At 45.4% G+C, this 25499-nt stretch overlaps 1 protein-coding gene across 2 annotated transcripts; it reads right to left on the bottom strand.

The window, feature by feature from the left end:
• Positions 1-468: 468 nt before the first annotated feature.
• Nfatc2ip (nuclear factor of activated T cells 2 interacting protein) lies at positions 469-15221 on the bottom strand. Of its 2 annotated transcripts, none has more exons than XM_027404684.2 (8): positions 14814-15221; positions 14097-14169; positions 10987-11107; positions 10337-10417; positions 10058-10244; positions 7034-7178; positions 6786-6895; positions 469-2893 (listed from the first exon to the last, which is right to left on the bottom strand). In XM_027404684.2, exons 1-8 carry the CDS (start codon positions 15183-15185, stop codon positions 2735-2737), a joined length of 1248 nt encoding a protein of 415 aa, XP_027260485.1. In that variant the 5' UTR covers positions 15186-15221; the 3' UTR covers positions 469-2734. The 2 variants fall into 2 exon arrangements, with proteins under 2 accessions (XP_027260485.1, XP_027260486.1); XM_027404685.2 differs by having other exon boundaries at positions 15036-15221.
• Between the last annotated feature and the right edge of the window lie 10278 nt (positions 15222-25499).

Genomic DNA, 25499 nt, shown 5'->3' with positions numbered 1-25499 from the left:
ATCCCAGGAAACCCTACCTTGAAAAGCTCTATCCTAGGAATCACCACCCCCCTCCCCCAAGAAATCCTATACAAACCCTGTCTTCTGCTCAGCTTTCTTGGGGCTTCTCACCCCAGCAGAGGCAGCCATCCTCCTGGGTTCTTCCCTCCCAATAAATGTCTTATGTGAGGTTTGTTGGGCCACCAGTGTGACTTTATGGTATTCCTTGGCTCCTGACTGCCAGGATACCTTTCCCTTCAGAGCTGTAACACAGTGTCTTCATTTGGAGTGTCTCTGCACTGCGTTAAAAGCCATGGATTTTATGCTGGGAGTTGGTGGCGCACGCCTTTAATCCCAGCACTTGGGAGGCAGAGGCAAGTGGATCTCTGTGAGTTCCAGACCAGCCTGGTCTTCAAGAGCTAGTTCCAGGACAGCCTCCAAAGCCACAGGAGAAACCCTGTCTCGAAAAAAAAAACAAAAACAAAAACAAAAAAGCCATGGATTTTATTAATCAAGGACAAAGAAGATTGGGTGTTTGGGAAAAACTAATGGTCTCTTGTCACAGAACTTCAAATGGGATCACATGAGAGCCACAAAGACAGAAAGCATCAGTGTTTCTAAGTTAAAGGCATCTCCCTTTATTAGTAGAGATTGAATACATAATAGTAATGTGTTCAGATTCATTAATCATCATACAAGAGCTGAGAAACCTGGAAGCTACACCATGTCATGGAGTATTTAAATGTTACAAATCCAAAAGAACAACATTCTCACACACACAAAAAAGTTTAAGAAGTTGACATACTTTTGTGAAAGTCAGACTACATATTAGTAGTCTTTTTTTTTTTTTTTTTAGTAGACAAAGCTTAGAAAACTGGCTCATTATAATTAAAAACAAAATAAAACTTGCTCTCCCACACAAAGGTGCATTTCAGATGGTTTAGAAGTGACACACAATAGTCAAGAACCAGTGCAGCCCAGCTGCAACCAGTGAGAACCAGAGCTGAGAGCTCAGAACAGTCAGTACCCATACCATGGTAGACGGTTAGAACTCCATTGTCATTTAATGGTCTCAATATGAGAGAGATAAAAACAACAACAACAAAAAACTAGCGAGCTAATAGAAGAAAACAAAAGTTTCTTAACTAGTTTAGAAATCCAAAAGTATCAATCCTGAGATATCCCCGATAGAGACCCTCCTACACTGGAAGTTCTTTTCTCATTTTCCCTTAAAAAAATAAAAAAGCAACAAACTTTCTAACAAAAGCCAACTGTCTACATTAAAATTAAGAATGTCTGTTTGGTGAAAATCCCTAAAGGTTATTTGCAATCGCCCAGAACATAAGCAACTCCTCAAAGGAAAGAAACACACAAAAGGAAGCCCCACAAGAAAGCAAGCAGCTACAAAGACAACCGGAAGGCGGACATGGATAAGAAATGGTGATGATAAAGGATTTTAAGATATCTGCATATCTTTATACACAATGGACCGGCAAAATCAGAAAGTACAGCAATACCAAATACTGGTAAAGACAAGGAAAGAGAAGCTCCAAGAAAGGCCAGTCCTCATTCTGAAGAAAACTCTGGGCAAACCAGAAAAATGAACCTGTATAACCCACAGTTCCATCCTGGGCAAGTATGCCAGACAACTACCTACCCTGGCCCAGAAGGAGACACATAAAAGGATGTTTGCTGTGGCCTGGAATATAGTTCCAGGCAGCTGGAGACTCAGGCATCCTCCCACTTAAGGCAATGTGTGAGTAAAATCATTGAATGCCACTATGGGGCACCCACAGTAGATCAGAGCAACAACAGATCTAGAAGGCGCTAACATGGCTAGATTGTCACTCATACTGAGTGAAGACAGAATGTCTATTGCACAATACCGTGTATATACACTAAAATCACACACATTCAGAAATTTATCTTATAAAGACATTCATATTCAAAGATGCAAATATACTAAGTGGGTGCTAACAGGAGAGGAAGTACAAGGGAAGGAGGACCAAAAACTAAAGTAGACCTCAAAGTTAACAGCTGCATGTGCTCAGATGTGGCTAGATGTACATGCCAGGAAGTGTGTACCAGACATTGCTAAGTTCTAGAAGAGTGGATGCCTAGGGCTGAAGACACCACTATTGTTAGCCTTTAAAAACTACTCACTTGTCTACCTAGTCCTCAGCATCAGCATCAGCATCATATATGTTATCACTTGTTTTATTCCTGCAACTGAATATCCCCACCAGGGAATGTACCTGCATTCTCAGCCCCAAATGAGAATTAAGATCACTGTTGGTCCCCAATGTGGCATAAATCCCAAGCCGGGGCACCCAAATGCAATGCTCATTTAGTTCAACAAACCCAATATATGCAGTTTCAGACAGATGTTTTATGAAGCGCACTCGTGAATGTGAAATGGTAGGGAATCCAATACCCCTTCTCTGTGCCCCAGAGGTGCCACACACAGCCACAGGCCACCCAGGGCAGCCACAGCCACAAAACTACCAATCAGTCAACTGTTTGAGACTACAGTCAACAAGAGACAGGCCAAAGGTCACACCTTGCCTTGGTTTTACCACAACTTCATACATTCTTAGCATGTGCATAGTCCAGAGTTCAATCCCCAGTACCGGAAATAAATAAATAAACGAGTTCTAATTCAGTTTGTTAGCCCTTATGGGGCAAAAAAAATAGTAATAAGTGGGAGCTGTTGTCCCCAAGTCTTGGCTCTGCATCCAAACAGGAGGAGGAAGCTTCAGCCCCAAACTTCAATGAGATCCCCAGTTTCCATGCCCAAATCAGCTGGCAGCTCCTTGCCCGAAAGTTTTGTTCCATCAAAGAAAAAGGAGAGCTTGTGTCCGGAGAGTCCCATGGCCTCCTCGTAATGTGACATAAGGACCTTAAGAGGAGAATCCTGCATAGAAACACAAACAACAGATGTAAGAATATAAAAGGTATCGGAAAGGCGATTGTGGCACACACCTTTAATCCCAGCACTTGGAAGGCAGAGGCAGGGAGGCAGAGGCAGGTGGATCTCTGTGAGCTCGAGGCCAGCCTGCTCTAAAAGATTATGAAGGGCATAACAGAGAAATCCTACAAGAGCAGGAAGAAAACATGGGAGAGAGGCCAGGTGTAGCACAATAAATAAAAGACCCAGAGACTAATATTGGGGTCTAAACTTTGAATTGAAGATTAGAGAAGCAAAGCAGATGGCCACTAGCTTTTACCTGTACCTCAGCTCAGACCAAAGGAGCGATCCTCAAACTTCTCCTCAGATTCACTCAGACTGCTATGCTCTCCTCAACGTGACTAGAGAATCCTGAGACTGACTACTGAAGACCCTGTTCCTATCTTTTATACCCCTGTAGGGCTAGGATTAAGAGCATGAGCTCTATTATTCTTTTAGACTGATTTAATCTTGTGTAGTTCTGAGTGGCCTTGAATTTAGAGAACTCCATCTGCTTTTGTCTTCTGAGTCCTGGGATTAAAGGTGTGTACCACCACTGCCTGATCTCTATAGCTTGAGGCTGACTTTGCTTTCTGAATCCTCAGGCAAGCTTTAATAAATCATAAATAATATATCCCCACAGCCAGGAATGATCAAGCACACACGTTCGGAGGCCAGGAGTGCAGTGCACTGGTTAAACACACACTTTAAAGTTCAATGTGCTAAGTTCATTCTCCAAACCCCCCACCCCAAAAAGTAACTTTTAGCCAAACATGCATTATATGCCTGAAATGACAGGACTTACAGGATAGGGGTAAACAGATCACAAGTTTCAGGCCAACTTGGGCTATAAGATGAGTCCCAAGCCAACCTGGGCTACACAGTGAGCTTCAGGCCACCCTAGGTTACATAGTAAGACCCTATCTAAAAATAAATTAACAAAACAAACAAAAAAGAACATGGGACAAGAAAGATGAGGGCATATCAACAGAGTAAGAACCCTGAAGGGGATGGCAGGCTCCTCTCTGGAAACTAGTCACAGGTTCCTCAGGAATTGTAGAGGGGATCACAGAGGACAAGACTACAGAATGCTGACTTTGGGATAAACAGGGTCTCTAAGCCTCAGTCACACCCTTCTGAAACAGAAACAAATAAAGTGAACACAAATTCTAAAGGAAGTTGTTTGTACAACTTAGAAAAGTGTTATGGGTGTGCCTCAAAGACACCTTCTCGTTCTGACCTGGTATATGTAAATGTGGCCTTACTGGATTTAGGGCCTCTGCAAATATAATCAAGGTAAGATGTGGTCACACCTCATTCAGATAGCTAATCCAACACGACTTAGATCTTCACAGGAGAAAACACAGACACCAGAAGTACATCAAGGAACTCTGGCAGCCACCAGAAACTACCAAAAAAGGAAGATTCAGTGTGGAGTCTCAGTCTACACAACAGTAAGAACCAAATTCTGCTGCTCTAAGCCCACTAGCTTTCAGTAGAGTCATCCCTTGTTTGTTCCAAGGGGAGATACATTCCAAGACACTTAGCTGGTGCCTCAAGTCAACACTAGTACCAAACCCATAGGCACCATGCATAATAACACACCTATGATACTTTAGGTACTATGGGGCAGTGAGAAAGCTCAGCAGGTAAAGGCACTTGGCTGCCAGCATGAGGACCTAAACCAATCCCTACAACTCACATGCTGAGTGAAGCAGAAAACTGATCCCCTCCAGTTGTCCTCTGACCTGCATACATGGCATATGCAAACATATAGACACACACTATATACACACAATTTTAAATAGGTACAGTAGGAAATTTTAAAAAGTAAAATTAGTTTTTTGTTGTTTTTGGATTTTTTTCTTTGAAACAGCGTTTCACTATGTACTATTGGCTGGCCTGGACCAGGATGGCCTCAAACTCAGAGATCTGCCTGCCTCTGCCTCTTGAGTTGCTGAGATTAAAGGAGTGCACCACACCTGGTAAATCAGAAGAATTTTAACAATAAACTATAATAAGAGTTACATATAATATGTGATTATACAAAAATGAAACAAGAAAAAAAGTAGCAAGTTTTAAAACAGTGGTTCTCAATTTTCCCAAAGTTTCTCTGTGGCTTTCTCTTTGGCTTTCCTGGAATAGCTCTTGTAGACCAAGCTCATCTCATACTCACAGAGATCGGCCTGCCTCTGCCTCCCAAGTGCTGGGATTAAAGGCATGTGCCACCACCCGGCAAGCTTTGACCCTTTAATACAGTTTCATGTTGTGCTGACCCCCAACCATAAAATTTTCATTATTACTTCATAACTTTAATTTTGCTATTGTTTTGAAGTATAATGTAAATATCCATGTTTTCTGATGGTCTTAGGAAACCCCTGTGAAAGAGTTAACAATCTCCAGAGGAGTCATGACCCACAGGTTGAGAACTACTATTTTAAAGTGAGCCAAAGAGATGGTTCACAGGTCAAGAGGCTTGCTGCCAAGCCTGATGACATAGTTCAATTCCCAGAACCCCACACAGTAGAACCACCTCCCACAGGCTCTCTGTGGACCTTCATACATGCACTGTGGCACAAGCACCAACACAAATACACAAACACAAAGAAGAAAAAAAAACCAAACTAAAAAGTAAGAAGTGTAGCTGTGGGATGTGGTCACAGCTCAGTGACAAAACAACAGTTTAGCATGCATAAGGTGCGGATTTAATCCCCAGCTCCTCCAAATAAATAAAAGCCATTTTTCTTAATGTGGAACGTTCACTGGGGAAGGCAAGGAAGTAAGAGAAGGGAAGAGAGGAGAGAAAGAGAAAAAAGGAGGGGGAAAAACAGAAACAGAGATCTATCTGCCTCCTCAGTGAAATGAAGGAGAGACAATAAAAGCCATTATTAATGTATATCCTTGATACTTTACAAGGGTCCTTTCCATTTAATGGGAAGAAGTTAGGATATGGATGGAGAACTGTGGTGGTCTGCATGAAAATGGCCTCCATAGGCTCATAGGGAGTGGCACTATTTGAAATGATTGGGATGTATGGCTTTATTGGAGTAGGTGTGGCCTTGTTGGAGGAAGTGTGTCCCTGGAGGTGGACTTTAAGATTTTCAGAAGCTCATGCCAGACCCACAGTCAAGTCTCTCTTCCTGCTGCCTGCCAGTCTGGATATAGAACTCTCAGCTTCCTCTCCAGCACCACACTTGCCTGCATGCCATCATGCTTCCCACCATAACAATGAACTAAAACTCTGAAGCTGCAAGCCAGTCCCAATGAAATGTAAGAGTTGCTGTGGTCATGGTGTCTCTTCACAGCAAACCCTAAGACAGGAGCACATGGTTGCAAGTAGAAGTGGGAAGGAAGCTATGATTTGAATGAGAATGGTCCCATAAGCTCTGACATTTGAATACTTGATCCACAGTTGGTAGCACTGTTTGGGGAAGCTTAGGAGGTGTGGCCTTGCTGGAGGAAGCAAGTCATTGGAAGACAGCTTTGAGAGTTCAAAAAAATCATGACCTTTTGGTGTTTCCTGATTGTGATCAGCAATGGGAGTTCTTGGTAGCCTTGCAGGATACCTCCACTCAGCCATCACAGACTCTAACCTCTGGAACCAATACCCTCCCCCAAAACCCTTCCCTTTGTAAGTTGCCTTGGTCATGGTGGTGTATCATAGCAACAGAACAGTAACTAGTACAGAACTTGAACAATATTCTCTCTCTCCATGAACTAGGCTGGGTAGGCACACAGAAACAGAAGGGCATCTGCAGCAAGCAAGTCAGGGTTAGGAGGAACCCATGCCCTGCCAACTGACCAAATGACAGGAGACTAAAAAGGAAAGGTGAGTGGTATGGGCAGCACTTCTACTTACAGGAGATAGCGAGATCTCCAACATCTGGTGTTTCTCCTTCCCCTGCACCCGGAGTCGGAGCTTCTGGGTTGTCTCTGTGGCCTCTGAAGAACTTGTCAACACCACACAATCTATGGAAAGCAAGATTGAGATGCCAAGCTGAAGTGGAGGACTGGCAGCAGAACCCGTCTCTGGAACTTCTTCAGATCCCCAACCCCCACTCACAACAAAGGCTGCCTCAAGACCCCTCTTCCTTGCCTTCCACTCACCAATGATGTCAGCCACTCCAAGCTTTAAGGTCCTAAGGGTGGCAGTGGGCGACAGTTCCGTCTCTCCAGAGAGTAAAAGAATCCTGCTTGGGGACACCCCAAGATGATTGGCCATGTAATCCACCACATTCTGAAGGGGTTCCGACTAGGAAGAAGACAAAAGAATCTTCCAGCCTTGAAATTCCACACCCCAGCCCTGAGCCACCACCCAAAAAAACAAGTTTCTGGCCTGGGCCACTTGCTGAACTCTTCAGTTGTGAGATTCACCATATTTACCTGGCAAGTACAAAATTAAATAGTGTCACTTAGTGGTCTATGCAAATAGCACAGAGAAATTAAATAGCTCGGGCTAAGGAGGTGGTTCAGTAAGCAAAGTGCCTGGAATGCAAGCAAGAAGCCCTGACTTTGGATATCCAGCACTACATGAAAAGCTAGGAATGACAGGTAGTACCTGCAACCCTAGTGCTGAGGAGGTGGAAATAAGAGGATCCCTCAAGCTCATTGGCTGGCCAGCCTGGATGCATCAATGAGCTTCGGGTTTAGGAAGAGGCCATCTTTTGTTTTTTTTTTAAAAGATGTATTTATTTATTATGTATACAGCATTCTGCCTCCACGTATGCCTGAAGGCCAGAAGAGGGCACCAGATTTCATTACAGATGGTTGTGAGCCACCATGTGGTTGCTAGGAATTGAACTCAGGACCTCTAAAAGAGCAGCCAATGCTCTTAACATCTGAGCCATCTTTCCATCCCCGGAAGAGGCCATCTTAAAAAACAAGGTGGAAAGCAATTTAGGAAGACACCAGACATCATTGTCTGGCCACCACAAACTTATGTATACACAGTCATGCACACAACCCACATGCACATACCCACAAGAACATATCCTTAACACAACAAAAAAAAGAAAGGGGGGGGAGTGAGGGGGAAGGAAGGAAGGAAGGAAGGAAGGAAGGAAGGAAGGAGGGAGGGAGGGGGGAGGGAGAAAGGAATGTAAGAAGGGAGGGAGAGAAGAAAGAAGGAGAGAGGGAGGGAAGGAAGGGATGCAGTAGCCATGGATTTATGGATTAGGAGATTAAAAAAAAAAAAAAAAAAAGTGAAGGGGTAGGACCTCATATATACTCCCGGCACTACTACCATTTTTTTCCTTTTTTTCTTAAAGTCAGAAATCTGGGACCTTGAGAAAATCACCCATTACAAAGTTTGGTACAAACTCACTCTTTTTTCTCAGTGCTAGAGATGGAACTCAGGGCCTTACATAAGCTATGCCAAGTTCTCTATCACTAAGACACAACTCCAACCACTTGTCTATTCAGAAGCACCCTATGGAGCCAAAAAGCAGCGCTGATAAGGACATAGGCTGCCCAGTTTGCAAGCCTGGGCTTAGCTGCTTGTACACACATGGTCAGTGCTCATAAGGGCTCATTTCTGCTAGCACTCTTGAACTATCATCCTACACAAATAACAGTCTTTGCCTGGAAGCTGGGTGAGCTCAGGATTATTGTGTGCTACTTGCTCTGTCCAAGGCAGTAGAAGCACAGAAGGGAAGCATGGGGCCCTGGAAGAAGACAGGCAGCCTAGAGGACTCTTAAAAAAGAGCTCCAGGGCCTGGTGGCTCAGTGGTTAATAGCACTTGCTGCTCCTCCAGAGGTCTTGATTTTGGTTACCAGCACCCATCCATATCAGGCAGCTCACAACTGTCTGTAACTCTAGCTCCTAGAAATTCAGTGCCTCTACTTCCACAGGTACTGCACTCATGTGCACATACCCGAATGCAGACACTAAGTTAGACATAATGTTTGTTTGTTTTCTGAGACAAGGTGTCTTTGTGTAGCCCTGGCTGTCCTGGAACTTGCTCTGTAGACCAGGCTAGCCTAGAACTCAAGATTCTCCTGCCTGTGCTGAGATTAAAGGCGTGTGCCAACCACCACCCAGCAACACCTAGACATAATTAAAAAATAAATCTTAAAAAAATTAAGTTAAGCCAGGCATTGGTAGCGCACGCCTTTAATCCCAGCACTCTGGGAGGCAGAGGCAGGTGGATCTCTGTGAGTTCCAGGCCAGCCTGGTCTACAGAGCCAGTGCCAGGACAGGTTCCAAAGCTACACAGAGAAACCCTGTCTCAAAAAACAAAAACAAAACAAAACAAAAATTAAATTAAATTAAATTAAAGGGCGCTGGAAAGATGGCTCAGGGGTTAAGAGCACTGCCGATTCTTCCAGAAGTCCTGAGTTCAATTCCCAGCAACCACATGGTGGTTCCCAACCATCTTTAATGTAGTCTGGTGCCCTCTTCTGGCCTGCAGGGACACATGCAGGCAGAACACTGTATACATTATAAATAAATCTTTAAAAAAAAAATTCTTTTAAAAAAAATTAAATTAAAAAAAAAAGTTTTACCAGGCAGTGATGGAGCACGCCTTTAATCCCAGCACCCGGGAGGCAGAGGCAGGCAGATCTCTGTGAGTATGAGATGAGCCTGGTCTACAAGAGCTAGTTCCAGGACAGCCTCCAAAGCCACAGAGAAACCCTGTCTAGAGAAAAAAAAAATCCCAACACTTGGGATCCAGAGGGAGGCAGATCTCTTTGAGTTCGAGGCCAGCCTGGTCTACAGATCAAGTTCCAGAACAGACTCCAAAGCTACACAGAAAAACCCTGTCTGGAATGAAAAACCAAACCCCCCCCCCCCAAAAAAAAAAGCTTCATAAAGATACCCTGTATTTTGGTGTATAGTCCATGCTGGTTTCAAATTCTAACACTTCCCAAGTGCTGAGATTACAGATATGTGCTAACCTTCATACCTGGCCTAAGTAATCTTGAAAAATGGGTAAAGTTTGCCAAAAAAGAGACAAGAGTGAGGAAAAATGTAGACAAAGGGAACAGCAAGAGCCAAGGTGGGAAGAGTGGTGGGAGCCCCAGAGAGCAGGACAGGAAGGACAAGGACCCCTTCCTGACAGTACACTACCATGTCAATGCCATCTCTCCAAAGGCAGACACTGATCCTGCCCCTATTGCTCAAGCACTCACCGTCAAGACAGGCAATCTGACAAGATCAGCCCGGCACCGGATCTTGAGGGTGAAGGGTCTCGGACTCTGTGGCAAGGCAGCCCCCTCCACTAGGACCACCTCATCATCTAGGCTCTGAAGGGCTGGGCTCTGGTGCTGCTTGGGGCTCAGGCAGGCCTGGAGATCTTGGAGGCGCTTGTTTACTTCCCTGGGTACAGACAGGACATTGGAACAACTGAGGCTCAGGAGCCTCTCAATCTGCCCTTCTCTGCCACAGCCAGAGCTCCCCAGCCCCAGCACCTCAACTTCTGTAGCGCCTCAGTATGCTTTCTGCTTTTGTTTCTTGGTGACGGTTGGGGCAAAGGAGAGATGTCCTGGTCCCTACAGAAAGAAGAGAAGAGCAGGATGGCAGCAAAGAAGAGATTCCAACACACACTTCCTTTTGTGGGCTGGGGACCTCCAGGAACCTGAGAGAGGAGAATCAAGAGAAAACACTTTCCAGAAGCATCACTTTACTAGAAGACATGTGTAGTTCTAACAAATATTGTTTTTATATTTATATGATCCAAAAATAGACAATTGAAACACTTTCCTTTAGGATTAAGTCACTTTACAACAAAATGTCAAATATCCAACAGACATCAGGCACTTACTATCCAGCTACTCAATGATTCTCAAGTAGCATGACTAGCCCTATTTTACAGATGAGGAATGAGAAGTAGAGTGGACAGAGACAACTGGTGGTGTCTGAGCCACATCCCGTATTTCAACCTCCACTCCTAAGGATGGTCTAGAAGGCCTATCTCCCTCCAGGACGAGTCACCTGTATGTACAACTGAGTCTCATCTTCCACCCCTTTTTAGCCTTTCGAGAGCCACCCAGAAGTCCTGCCTTCCTCAGCTTATCTCCCAATGCCCTTCTTGCTCCCAGGGTCTTATTGCCTCACTCACGGAAACTCTTCCATTTTCATCTCGTCTTTCTCATTCTTACTCCTCAGCTTCTTCTTCCAGGGAGAACCTGAAAGTAGGGCATCCTCAGGGGGAGGACTGCCAGAATCTGTCATATCTGCCTCTAGGGGCAGAGGAGAAAGAGGAAAGGGTTAGCTAAGAGACGGCAGAGAGGCCAAGAAGAAACAAGTCAAAGGCTTTGGGAAGGGCCGGAGGAAGCCAGTGTGGGAGCACAAACAAATCTTGGTACTGAAGAGACAGAGGTCAGGAGTTGGAGGCCAGCATAGGCCACAACAGAGTCTGTCTTTTTTGTTCTAAAAATAGGTGGGGAAGAGGTGGGGGTATAGTTTAGTGACACTAGACACCCTGATTTCAATCCCCACCAATGAAAGGAAGGGGAAAGCATACTAAACAGAAAAAAAAAAAAAAAAAAAACAGGGACACATAGCACTTTGAATGCACGTGTACACGTGCATAAGCACATGTTTTGAGTGTATATGTGTACACGTATACATCAGAAGTCAACCTAAAATGTCATTCTTTAGGTACCATCCATCTTGCTTTTTGAGACAGTCTTTCATTGGCCTGGGACTAGCTGATTAGACCGGGCTGGCTGGCCAGCAAGCCCCAGGGGTCCACCTGTCTCCACCTCACCTATGCCGTAGCACTGAGCTTTTTTTCTACCTGGGTCTTGGGACTCAAATGCAGGTCCTTAGGTTTGCACATGAGCACTCCATTGAACCATCATCCCAACCTCTATGCAATACTTCTCAATATTAGACAAGTACTTGTAAGCATGTTTTTTAGTTGTTTACTTATTTGTTTTTGATTTTTTAAAATATTTTATGTATTTATTATGTATACAACATTTTGCTTCCATGTGTATCTGCACACCAGAAGAGGGCACCAGATTTCATAATGGATGGTTGTGAGCCACCACGTGGTTGCTGGGAATCGAACTTAGGACCTCTGGAAGAGCAGCCAGTGCTCTTAACCTCTGAGCCATCTCTCCAGCCCCTATGTTTTTGATTTTTATTGTATCTGTATGAGACGAATACAGCATTTGGAGGTCAGCGGACAGATTTTAGGAGTTGGCTCTTTCCTTCCATTGTGGATTCTGGGGATTGAGCTCAAGTTTCCAGGCTTGTCTAGCAAGCACTTTTACAAATTGAGCCATCTCCCTATTTATTGTTTTTTATTACATCACTCACTCGACCTTAAATTTCTTTGTTAGTATGAGTGTGCTCTTCATTCAAGTCTCAACACCACAAAAAATACTGAGCAAATGAAACTATAAAACCCTATATGGTAGTTTTCTTTCTTTCTTTTTTTTTTTAAAAGATTTATTTATTTACTATGTATACAGTGTTCTGTACACCGTATACCAGTAGAGTTCTGTACCTGTACACCAGAAGAGGACACTAGATCTCATTATAAATGGTTGTAAGCCAACATGTGGTTGCTGGGAATTGAACTCAGGACCTCTAGGAAGAGCAGTCAAAGCTCTTGACCTGAGTCATCTCTCCAGCCCCTATATGGTAGTTTTCAACCAGAGACAAATTTGCCTCCCAGATAGCATGTCACGATGTCTGAAGTGGATTTTGACTGTTACAACATAGAGAGGAAATGGGTTAGAGCATGCTACTGACATCTATTTATAAGAGGTCAGAATGCTCCTAAAACTTCTATATACAATATCCCCTACAACAAAGAAATTTTCCAGTCTAACAGTTTACTGTCCTAATGAAATATGATAGCTACTGCAGGATTGAGACCCTGTTTTGTGTTTTTCTTTAAGATTTATTGGGTGGGGGGGGCTCATGCCATAGAGTAGGTTTCTCCTATTTTCTACCAAAAATAGCAGGGTCTCCCCTGTTATTTCTGCCATTGGGTGCACAGGTTTCACAGTAAGAGGGTCAGCACTACAGATGTGCACCACCCCATCGGGCTTTCTATGTTGGTGTCATCAAGCTTACTTGGCAAGTGCTTTTACACACTGAGCCATCTCCTCAGCTCAAAATCCATATTTTTAAAAAAGCCCTCCAGAGATACCCAGTACTACTGAGCTTAGACATCAAGGACACAGGTATCTTTTACCTGGCACGTCTACATTCTAGGTGCTATCCTAAACCATGTACATGACAAATAAATACATATAATTCCTTTAATTCTCAACAAAAGCTGGGCATTGGTGGCACACGCCTTTAATCCCAGCACTCGGGAGGCAGAGGCAGGCGGATCTCTGTGAGTTCGAGACCAGCCTGGTCTACAATAGCTAGTTCCAGGACAGCCTCCAAAACCACAGGGAAACCCTGTCTCAAAAAACCAAAAATAAATAAATAAAATAATTCTCAACAAAAACTCTGAGACAGGTACACTCTTATCCCCATTTTCCTGATGAGGAAAACTTGCCCAAGGTCACAGATTTAGGAAAGATTCAAACACAGGCCAGATGACTCCGAAGGCTGTTCTTAATCCTCCCTCGCCTAACAGAAGTCTTGACTCAAGGTCTTTGGACTGGAACCCTCCCCTAGAGCCTTGACTCTTAGTCCCTGGCCTTTATAAAGGGTTTGCAAAAATCCTATCAACAGGAAAGAACAAAGAATGGGCAGCCTGATAAAAGTCAAAGAACACTCTTCTGGCTCCCTAGTGATCCCAAAGAATGGAACACTGTAGGAGTTCTGGTATAACATGATGTCAGAGAGTCTCAGCACCTCCATCCACCTCTAATATGATAGCACAATCGGAATGACTAGGGGAGGTACCTCAAAACCCGTACACTGACATATTCTTATGTATGCCTGTTAGGACCTAGGGGAAAGGGGGGGCGGACATCGCTGCTAAGTAATATCCTATGACTTTTGATTACTAGGTTAGCTCCTTTCTGGACCAGAACCTTTCCCTAGGTCAGAGACAGAAGTCCCTTCTCCCAATCCCAGTTAGAATCAGGGATGTGCCTCAATGGGACAGCAGCACCTGGGCACCATTTGCCAGACCTAAGTTCCACTGAGGCAGAGAGAAAAGGAGAGAGAAGACAACATTGATTGCAAGGTTGCGAGCTCTAGGAAGTCTCAGAAGCCAGTGCAAGACACTCCTTACAAGCCCTCCCTTACCATCTTCAGGCTCTGAGGGGCAAAGTTTCAAGAGGGACGAATTATCTGGGATGAGGTTGAGGCTGCTTTGTACCTACAAAGACAAAAGGGGGATAAGGTGGGTCGCATCCTGTCAACCCTACTCAAGCTGGGAATGGCTCTTCCCCATTTCTAGCTCTTAAGTCTTCCCTAAGTACTCCAACCTCTGAAAGGTACCCAGAGTCTAATTTTCTTATGATCCAAAAATACAGTACCATCTTCATACCCCGTTTCCCTAAGGCACTCTGAGGATGCAGGCTTAGTTCCCCATTAACCACTTTGCTAGCCCCAGCCACCTGGCTCACCGGAAAACCTAAGGACCCTGGGTTCCTGGAATCCCCTCCCCCCTCCCCAGTCCTTTCTGAATCCCCATACACCTTCCCACCACCTCCCAATAAATATCTCAACTCTTTGGCTTCCTTACCACTGCTTCCAACCTCAAAATGCAGCATGCGCTAAATACCAGTCCCCAGTCCTTCCAAATCCTCTCTGAATCCTCTGGTACCTAGTCCCTCAGCCTGCCTCTGCTGAAGACTACAATCGCAGGTATCTGCGCACTTCAAACATACCCGAAGCCCCTCGTATCTCCAACCTAAAGGTATCCATGACACCCCTCCACACATCCCACCGCCCTGAGCCAAACCCACAACGCTAGCCTTAGCACTCCCTCAACAGTCCTCCTTGGGGACCTGGCTGCACCTTCCCGGAGTACACAGGAACCACCGGCGCTTCGCCGGGATCCAGCAGCCGCCGCCGCCGCCTCCGGACCAAGGTACGAGGAGCTCCCGTAGGCCCCTCGTCCGCCCCTTCACTGTTACTGTCGCTGTCCTGCCCAGGTGCGGCCGGCGCGGGGGGCCGGGCGGCCGGCACTTCTACCGGGTCCGCGACGACTTCCAGGACCTCCTCGTCGCTGTCACTGACCAAGTCCACAAGCACTGTGTCTGGAATGAACCGAGGCAGAGACTGCGGGGCGCGAGGACGCCGGCCACGGGCGACCCGGGCTCTTCGAGCGCCTCGGCCAGCGCCGCCACCGCGGGACCTCGGACCCCGTCTCCTGCCGGGTTCCGCCATCTCTCACACAGCTTCCACACACGCCGGCCTCTAGAGCATCGCCGGCCTCGCAACAGCGACTCTGCCTTTCATTGGACGAACAGCTTGTCAGTCAGCACCTCTTTCCGCCCACACGCTCTGGATCCGCCTACTCACCTTCTCATTGGTCCATTTACCCGTCTGTCACCCACCCTCCACTAAAACAAAGGCGCCAAAGATTCCAATCCCTTCGGTGCAATCAAAGAAGCTTTCGATTCTGTACAGTTCACCCATTGGCTAAACTTCCTCCAGACCCAGCCTTCTCCAGGACCCAACCATCTCCCTGATTGGTGGAAGTCTTGAGGCATCCTGGGAATTGTAGTCCATGTACACGGAAGTGACGGGACAAACCAGGTGGGCGGAACGTTAGAAGTTGAGGATTTAGGCTTGTGTCTTCGTGAACTACATCCTTTTGTCTCCTTAATATCGGTGTGGCAGGAGGTCTTTTCAACACTAAGTACTTTCATACATGTTATCTCGGACATCCTGTACAAACACAATTATCAACACAACATATACCCTAGCACAGCTCAACTCAGAAACACATTTTTAGGGTGAGTACAAATTAATGTAAGGCCTGGCCGTGGTGGCGCATGCCGCACTTGGGAGGCAGAGGCAGGGGGATCTCTGTGAGTTCGAGATCACCCTGGTTTACAAGTGCTAGTTCGGTGAGCCTCCGAAGCCACAGAGAAACCCTGTCTCGAAAAACCAAAAAAAAAAAAAACAACAACAATTACAGTAAGATGCTTACTTCTCCCTATTGCAAAGAGAAGAGACTTTAAGCTTCTCTCTTTTCTGTCCTTTGAAATCAGATGCTCCTCGATTTATAGCGGGGTTATTCCTGATAAAGGCCTTGCATGTACTACTCGTAACCTCCAGAGCCCCACAGCTCATCAACACAGTTTACTCCAGAGCACCAGGTGCGATGGCAGGCTGACTGGGAGTTGGGCTAGCCACCCCTGGCCAGCACAAATGTAAGTACTGCCAATCAGTAACAAGTTTGTGCATATGTTACTCCTAATGTCTTAATGAATTTGCTTTTTCACAACTCGGCAATTCATGGTAGAGCCTTGTCTTAGAAATGCAGACATCAAAGGAATTAACTCAGGCTTTTGGTTCAAGAGAGACAGAGCCTAGATTCAGAGATGGTCTTGTTCCAACATTCAACCTCCACTGACATAAATTATAAGTTTGTTAGTCTTGCCCCCCCCAAAGCCAATTAGATAATAGGATTTATCTCTCCACTTACCATGATATAGTTCAGATGAATGAACCTGGAGAGATGCCTAAGTGGTTAAAAGCCCTTTCAGAGGACCCAGGTTCAGTTCCCAGCACCCACATGGCAGCTTGCAACTATTCTAGTTCCAGGGTATCCAATGCCCTCTTCTGGACTTTGTGAGTACCTTCATGCATGTAGTCCACGATAAGCAGTCACACACACATGGACACATAAAAACATTTTTGTCTTTAAAGTTAAGATGACTTGTGGAACATTATTTATTTTTTTTAAGATTTTATTTATTTATTTATTATTATACAGTCTTCTTCTGCCTGCATGCCATCAGAGGGCACCAGATCTCATTCAGGGTGGTTGTGAGCCACCATGTGGTTGCTGGGAATTGACCTCTGGAAGAGCAGCCAATGCTCTTAACCTCTGAGCCATCTCTCCAGCCCGGAATATTATTTTAACTAGGCAAAGTTGGATTACATTTGTTTATGCTGCCTTTGTATAACTATGTAAAGATGTGTTGCTGGTTCACCTAAGACACCTGATTGGTCTAACAAAAGGCTGAATGGCCAATAGCTAGGCAAAGGGATAGGCAGGGCAGGTGGGCAGTGAGAATAAATAAAAGGAGAAGTATAGGCTCCAGAAAAGGGGAAGGGAGAGAGAAAGACACACAGGGCCAACCAGGCAGCCACCAGACAGACAGATGCAGAGTAACAGAGAAGTAGCACATACAAAAGGAAAGAAAGGTAAAAAGCTGAGGTAAAATGTAGATGAAGAAAATCTGATAATAAGTTTCTCTGCTGACAACAGTAAGCCAGATCAAGCCTAATTAAAAGTAAAGGAGCAGGTTTATTTGGGCAAAGCACTCCAGGTGAGTCCTCCAGCCCCCAGAGAGGAGGTGGGGGTACGGGGGGGGGGGATAACAAGATAGAAATCACATGGCTATTCTAAAGGAGGGGGTTTAAATACCCTGTAGGCACAGGGTGATGACTCATCCTCCACATGCTGGGTTTGGTTTGTGCCTAATTATAAACTTTGGGTGAGGAGTTAGGGAGCTGGCAGCCTTAGAGGAGGAGCCACCTTGACCACCAGAAATGTGGAACCCAACTTTTAGCAGTCTTTCCGAAAGGGCAGGATTTGGAGAGGGAGGAGTCGGGCCAAGCTGGAGATTCCAGTCAAACAGAAACAGCTTAATTTAAGTTATAAGAGCTAGTGGGACTAGCATAAGATAAAGTTACACATTCATAACCAATAATCAGTCTCTGCATCGTGATTTGGGAGCTAGTTGGTCGCCTAAAAGAAAGCCTACTAGAGACGGCTTTGTGTTTCACTGAAAGATAATCAGAGGCTGCAAAGATCAGTGGCCGGGCATTGGTGGAGCATGCCTTTAATCCCAGCACTCAGGAGGCCAAGGCAGGCAGATCTCTGTGAGTTTGAGGCCAGCCTGGTCTCCAGAGCGAGTGCCAGGACAGCCTCCAAAGGTACACAGAGAAACCCTGTCTCGGAAAAAAAAAAAAAAAAGATTGCTCAGTGGTTAAGAGCACTGGCTGCTCTTCCAGAGGATCTGGGTTCAATTCCCAGCACCCACCTGCAGCTCACACTGTCTGTAACTCCAGTTCCAGGCTCCTCTTCTGGTCTGCTCAGGCACGGCATGCTCATGATAGACTTACATGCAGACAAACCACCCATACTCATAAAAATAAATGAATTTTCAATGTAAAATCATATTGGTGAAACCAGGTCCAAGAACTTATCACACAGGCCAGATCAAGGAATGAGTATAACTGCCTCACATGGAGCCCAAAGTGATGGAGACCTAACATTGTGATAGTAAAGCTCCAAAAACCTATCACCTGATACCTGACTGACAAGTAAAGGGTTCTCTGTCTTTCCCGGGAGCTTCAGCTTAGCTCAGTTTCCCACTGTTGCCTTTTCCTACACAACTGCCTGCCCCTAAGCCTGTTTGTCTGACCCAGCCTGGGCTTAAAGCCACCATTTCCTGCTTTCAAACCTTGGTTCCAGCCACTCCCTCCATTGTTGGTCTGATTAGTTATCAATACAGACTCAGCTCACTTCTGAAATCTTTCCTTATTGTTGTTGTTGGTGGTGGTGGTGGCGGCGGCGCATGCCTTTAATCCCAGCACTGTGGAGGCAGAGAAAAGTGGACCTCTGTGAGTTCGAGGCCAGCCTGGACTACAGAGCTAGTTCTAGGACAGGCTCCAAATCAATTCAGAGAAACTCTGTCTCAAAAACCCCTCCCCCCCCAAAAGCTAGTAATTATGATTGGAATAGAATAAAAAAAAAAAAAACCTGCATTCACCTTGCCTGGATCTAAAATAGATGGATTTTATATGACAAATTATTGCCATTAAAACCACTGACATTTAAAAATAAAAATAAAAAACCCACTGACATTTGTGAATTTATTGTTATTCAGTAAATTCTGTCACTGAAAAGTCACAAACATGTTTATGTTTCTGGCATAAGGTGCTCTGGAGCAAGTCCATGTACCCACTGAGACATCTTGCTGACCAATTTACTAATTTATTGTAAAGGGCTGGAGGTTAAACCTAAGGCTTCATGCATGCTAGGCCAGTGTATTAGTCCAGGTTCTCCAGAGAAACAACCGATGGGATGAATTCTTTTGTCAAGGTTGTAGCAGAGCATATTATATTCTCAAAAGATTTCAGGATATACATGTGAGATTAATTAGGTTGGCTTACATGATATGGTCTGGGTGATCAAACAATAGTCACTCAGTCTGTGAGGCTGGCTGTCTCAGTGATCCGTCACTAGTGCTGAAGGCCTGGACAGTTTCTGGAGTCTATGTTGGGAGCCCAGGGAAGTTGGCTCTGACATCAGTGTGGTGATGCCCCAGGAGCAGGGTGGATGTACTTGCCAGCAGAGCGAAGGCAACAGACATAAAGCAGAGCATCCTCCTCCCTCATATTTTCATCCACGGCTCATCCCACTCCAAATAATCTGGTCCAAAGAATTCCTCACAGAAATTTCCAGAGGCTTGAATTTAGTTGGCTCCAGACCCAATCAAATTGACAAATGCCCTCTCACTGACCTACGACCCCAATACACACACACACACACACACACACACACACACACACACACACACCACACTATTTTTAAACAAGAGTTTCATTATATAGCTCCAGCCAGCCTGATCCAGATCCTCCTGCTGTGTCAGCTTTGTGAGTGCTGGGGTTACAGGTGAGAGCTCCCACCCATGCTACAGAATGGCATCTGAACTGCTGTCCACAGTCCATCCAGGGCACTTCTACTACCATACAACAGTGACAACCCCTGGCACGCCTGCCTTAACTTAAAAGCACCTCAGATGCTCCAAGTGACTCAGCTCTAGTCAGGATTAAAGACACACAGCCACCAGCAGGTGGGGCTCGTTTCCTGAGATCTAACTAAGAACAACAAGGTCTTCTAGCTCCACTGGGTAGCCAAGTTTGAATAAATGCCCAATGCCCAATGCCCAAAATATGCCGCCCTGCAATGTACTTCTTTGACATGTTGTTCAGTGGCTGTTTGCAGAAATGCAGACGAAGATGTAGCTCTGGAAAGCCATCCTCTGTAGAAGAAACCTCTGTAAAGGAAATGCACATTAGGCTTGTCCGAAGTAAGGCCAAGTGCAACACACCTGCAATCCCAGCACATGGGAGATTGAGGCAGAAGGATCTTGAGTTTGAGACCAACGTGGGCTAAAAAGCAAGACTATGTAACTGGGGAGGGGCTGGAGAGATGGCTCATCGGTTAAGCTCTTCCAAAGGTCTAGAGTTCAATTACCAGAAGCCACATGGTTGTCTCACACCATCTGTAATGAGATCCTATGCCCCCTTCTGGCGCAGGCGTACATACAGGCAGAAAACTGTATACATAATAAATAAATAAATCCTAAAAACACACACACACACAGAGAGAGACAGGGTGGGGGAGGAAGGGAGGAAGACAGGAAGGAAATAAAGAGGGGAGGAAGGGCCAACAAGATAAGAAAAATGAAAAGTAAACAGGAGATATGATACAAAAGCATTTCCTAAAAACCTCACATAGCTTGCCTCTACTTCACCCAGAAGTGCCAAGCCCCCATTTCTTCTGTACCTCAGGATAATACATAAACTTAAGTCATCTGCCTCCACCACTTTTTTTTTTAAGTTTCTTTTGTTGTTGTTTGAGACAAGATCTCTCTATGTAGCCTTGATCTCCTGAAAGTTGCTATGTAGACCATGCTGTCCTTGAACTCACAGAGATCTGGTTGCCTCTGTCTCCCAAGTACTGAAATGAGTGGCATGCACCACCCCACTCTGGCCCCACCACTTTTTTGTATGACTGTCATACATGTGCACATATTATTTTGTTCTTGTTAATCTGTCAGTTTTCTAGAGATTTTATTTACCAAACTCTCAGAGAGGATATTTTTTCTGATAAAAATATTTACTTTTGTTTTGAGTGTATGGGTGTTTGGCCTGCATGTTTTTCTGTGTACCACATGCATGCAGTGCCTGTGGATGCCAGAAGAGAGCATCGGATTCCCTGGGACTGAGGTTACAGATGTGAGTCTCCACGTGGTTGCTGGGAATCCAATCCAGGCCCTCTGCAGGGGCAGTCAGTAGTGCTCTTCAGCCCCAAACTTTCCTTTTTGTTTTTTCTCTTAGAGGTGGATTCTCACTGTCTTTACCAGGCTGACATTAAACTATGGAGCCAAGTAGCTAGGACTGCAGGTGCACAGCAGGCCTAAATGAAAACTTTAACCTCCTCGACATCCCATTCCCAACTTTGGAACTACCTGGGAAGTAACTGCAAGCTTAGGGATGTAGGGGATGACACTGAGAACCTAAAATTTTCTCCAAGCCTAACTCAAGAGCTGAGAGTGGTCCAGGCCCTATTCAAAACTAGAAGTCTTTGAGCTGCTTTGAGACATGGCTCCTTCATAGGGAGGTCTCTACAAATGCTTTGGTGCCTTCTGGCTCCTGGCATACAGTAGGACCTCTAAATGCCAGTTAATAATAGTAGCTAATGTTCTGCTTACTATGCTCACACCATTCACTCAGGGTTGGGTAGTTAGTGTGCTTCCCTGGCATGAGAAAGACCATAAGTTTGATTCCCAGCACCACAAAACATAAGAAAGATTAATTCAGAGAGAAACCATGGCCAGAAAACTGCCATATGGAGGGAGACCTTGAAGCATGGAGCCAGGGAGGGGTGGAGCTGGTGTTTCAAATTGTGGCAATCTTGCCGGGCGTTGGTGCCTTTAATCCCAGCACTCGGAAGGCAGAGGCAGGTGGATCTTTGTGAGTTGGAGACCAGCCTGGCATACAAGAGCTAGTTACAGGACAGCCTCCAAAGCCACAGAGAAACCCTGTTTTGAACCCCCCCCAAAAAAAATTGTGACAATCTGCATTCTACTGTCAGCACAACTCAGCTCCAGCCATAGCACCCCTAGGTGACAGAGCCCACCAGAGTGTCTCCTCCATCCTCTGCCCCTGAATACATGAAACCCCCAAGGAGTACTTTTCACAGCCCATCATTCTACACCCACTTCCCTTCCCTTCTCACGTCTGAGTTCCTGATGCTCACCACCATCTCCTGGCAGGAATAGCAGGGGTACCCAGGAGACTGACACATGGAGCTGAGCTTCCAGCATAGCTGACAGTGAACTAACTCATTGTATAGCACTGGCTAACCTCTCAACTCTGGAAGGTCATCCTACCTTAGCCTCTCAAGTGCTGGGATTATAGGTTACAGACAAGAACTAAAATGAAGCAGGCTGGGTGAAAGCAGGGCAACAGAGTGGGAATTCTGTATGAAATGGGCTACTTGTAAGAATGGGTGTTCCAGCAAATGCAGATGGCTTTGTTAGGAGTCAAGGGATTTCTGTTCAAGACGGAGTCATACCCCCCAAGCCATTTTAAAAATAATTGAGCTTAAAAGGAGAATCCCCGTGATGCCAGAAATAAAGAAATCAAAGCCACCATAATGGGCAAACAGGAAATGTGTGGCCAAGCAGCTCACAAGGTTTACAAGAATCCTAGAACTGAAGTTTGAATACCTGACTGGGGACAGAGGTGGAGACTGGGGCCCTCCGAACAGCACAGACCTGAACTGGAGCTTCCTGCCCAAGTCTGGGGACTGAGAAAGGACTGCCTCTCTTCTGGGCACAGAAATGAAGAAAAATCCTTCCCTGAGCCCTGGCATTGGACATGAGAGTAAAAGTCACTGTGCAGGCTAAGGAAGTATCTCAGTTGATAGTGTTTTCTAGCATTGCTGAGGCCCCGTGTTCTGTCCCCAGTACACATTATCTGCACACACCTCTAATCTCACAACCGAGGAGGAAAAGGAGGGCCATCCTAGGCTATAGTGAGAGCTGGAAGCCAGACTGGTATACATGAGAACCTGTCTAAAAAAACAAGATAAAATACAAATTCTAGGGACAGGAGAGATGGCTCATCAGTTAAGAACACTTGCAGTTCTTACAGAGGACCTAGGTTCTGGGTCAGAACATACATAGAGACTCACAACCATTTGTAACTCCATTTCCAGGGGATTTGATTCCCTCTTCTGACCTCTGTGGGTTCCAGGCACATATGTGGTACACATATATGCAAGCAAAACACTCAAACACATAAGTATAAAAAAAGAACACTAGAAAATTTTTTATGTAGTTAATCTCACAAGGAGCTTTGAAATTTCTTTTGAATAGGTTTTGTTGGATGATGGTGGCACACGCCTTTAATCCCAGCACTCAGGATGCAGAGGCAGGTGGATCTCTGAGTTCAAGGTCAGCCTGATCTACAGAGTAAGTTCCAGGACAGCCAGGGATACACAGAGAAACCTTATCTCGGGAGGAAAATAGAAAGGGGGGGGACGGAAGGAAGAAAGGAAGGAAGGAAGGAAGGAAGGAAAGAAGGAAGGGAAAAAAAAGAGAGAAACTAGGTTTCAGAGACTGGAGAGGTGACTCTGGGATTAGGAGCACTGCCTGCTCTTCTAGAGAACCTGGGTTCAATTCCCAACAACCATGTGGCAGCTCACAACCATTTGTAACTCCAGTCCCAGGGGACCCAACATCCTTTTCTGGCCTCCTCAGGCACCAGGCAGGTGTGTGGTGCACAGACATCCATGCAGATAAAACACCCAAACACATAAAATAATAAACATCTTTAAACTTTTTAAAAGGAAGACTAGGTTTCAGATGCCAGTCTGAGTTTTAAAAGGTCACAGAGCTGGGGACAATGGTGGTAGAGAGAACAGAACCAATGGAGGACATCAGGAATCAGAGACCAATGCCATCTCACAAAATAGATGGCATGGCTTGCTCAGAATAGTTTCCAGGGCTCAAACTTGCTCTGAAAGGCCTTGCAGGTGTTGTTTGTGCAAAGACAAGGCTCCATGAACACCAAGTGGAGAGACAGGGTGACTACATGCTCAGACTTTAGTCATGTGGCTGAAGTTATGCCACTTAGTTTCTCAGATGCTCAGTTCCCCTTCTATAGTATTATGTCAGGAGGGAGGAGGCTGGGCAGTGATGGATGGAGCACAGCCCAACATAGCCAGAGCCCTGTGTGCCATTTCCAGCACCACAGAGTACACAGATAAAGAGTCAGAAGGGAGAGCGTTAGGGTTGAATATGGGCAGAGAACTAGAGGGTGCAGCCTCTCCGTGTACTAACTAGACAAGTCTTGGCATGTTACTTATCTTCTCCGCCTGCCTTAATCTCTTCATCCGTGAAGCTGTCATAATATTAGTGTTCTCAGTAGCATGTGTGATGCCCTAGGTTTAGTCCCAGTACCAAGAAAAAAAGTACAAACATAGTATCATTCAATTGTAGTTCCAACCATTCATGAGGCAAGGGGATCACTTGAGCCCATAAGTTTAAGACTGGGATGGACAAATAGTGTACTGATTAGTTTTTTGTCAACTCTGACACAAGATCAAGTCATTTGGGAAGAGGGATTCTAAATTGAGAAAATGCTTCCATCGATGTCTGTAGGACATTTTCTTGATTAATGATTTCAGAGGGCCTTGCCCAGCCCACAGTGGGCAGGGTCACTCTTGGGTAAGTTGTCCAGGATGGTATAAGAAAGCAGGCTAAGCAAGTCATGGAGAGCAAGGCAGTAAGAAGCACTCCTCTGCAAGAGCTCCTGACTCCAAATCCTGCCTTGAATTCCTGCCCTGACTTCCCTGGGTAATGGGGAACAAGCTGTAAGATGAAATAACCCCCACCACCACCACCAAGTTGCTTTTGGTTGTGGTGATTTATCACAGAAATAGAAACCCTAAGTAAGATATATATCAAAATCTCATCTCAAAAACTCACACATACTTCAAGTTCACACATAAATTTACTTTGATAAATCCTGGCATACTCAAGAAGTTTGTGACCTTATTGTAAGGATGGAGTGGCTCATAGATGCTAATGCTTAGAACAGAGAAGGTACAAAAAAGTCTGTAGTGATGCTAGATGATATTTTCTAACTAGCCTGCCAATCCCATCACTGTCTCTTCCTCATGGGACATCAGCTGGATGGTGCATCACTGGATGTTCAAAAGGTGGCTAATGCCAAGGCATGGGAAGGCTGGGGCCAGGCTGCATTCAGACTGCAGCCCTCCTTCCTCTGGGTGATTTGGGAGTGTATCCAACCCCATCTTTCTTTCCTTTCCATACAAGGGCATTGCTTCAGAGAACTTGAGTGGTTCATTGAGTTTATTTGGGGAAAACAAAAAGGGTGGCAAGGAAGCTTTGCTTGTACATGGTTATGAGTGTGTGTGTCCACATACACACACCCTAAACAAGGTTATTTCAGTGAGTAGTGACACCATCTGATTGGGACCTCCAGATTTCAGAGTTGAATGTGGCTCTTGGGGCCCCGAGGAAGCCCAGGCTATATAGAAAAAACAACGATAGGAAGGAGTGGAGGCCCCATCCACCAAGATATGGAAACCCTTCCCCTTCCTCTCCCCATAAGCCAGCACCTTACTACCATCCTTGTTTATCTCCCTTTTCCTCTCCTTTCCTGGGGCAGTGTCCAGCTCACATAGTCACTTGGGAG

Source organism: Cricetulus griseus, chromosome 3 (assembly GCF_003668045.3).
Source record: "Cricetulus griseus strain 17A/GY chromosome 3, alternate assembly CriGri-PICRH-1.0, whole genome shotgun sequence".
Lineage (NCBI taxonomy): Eukaryota > Metazoa > Chordata > Mammalia > Rodentia > Cricetidae > Cricetulus > Cricetulus griseus.
This window is presented reverse-complemented; position numbering and strand designations above follow the sequence as displayed.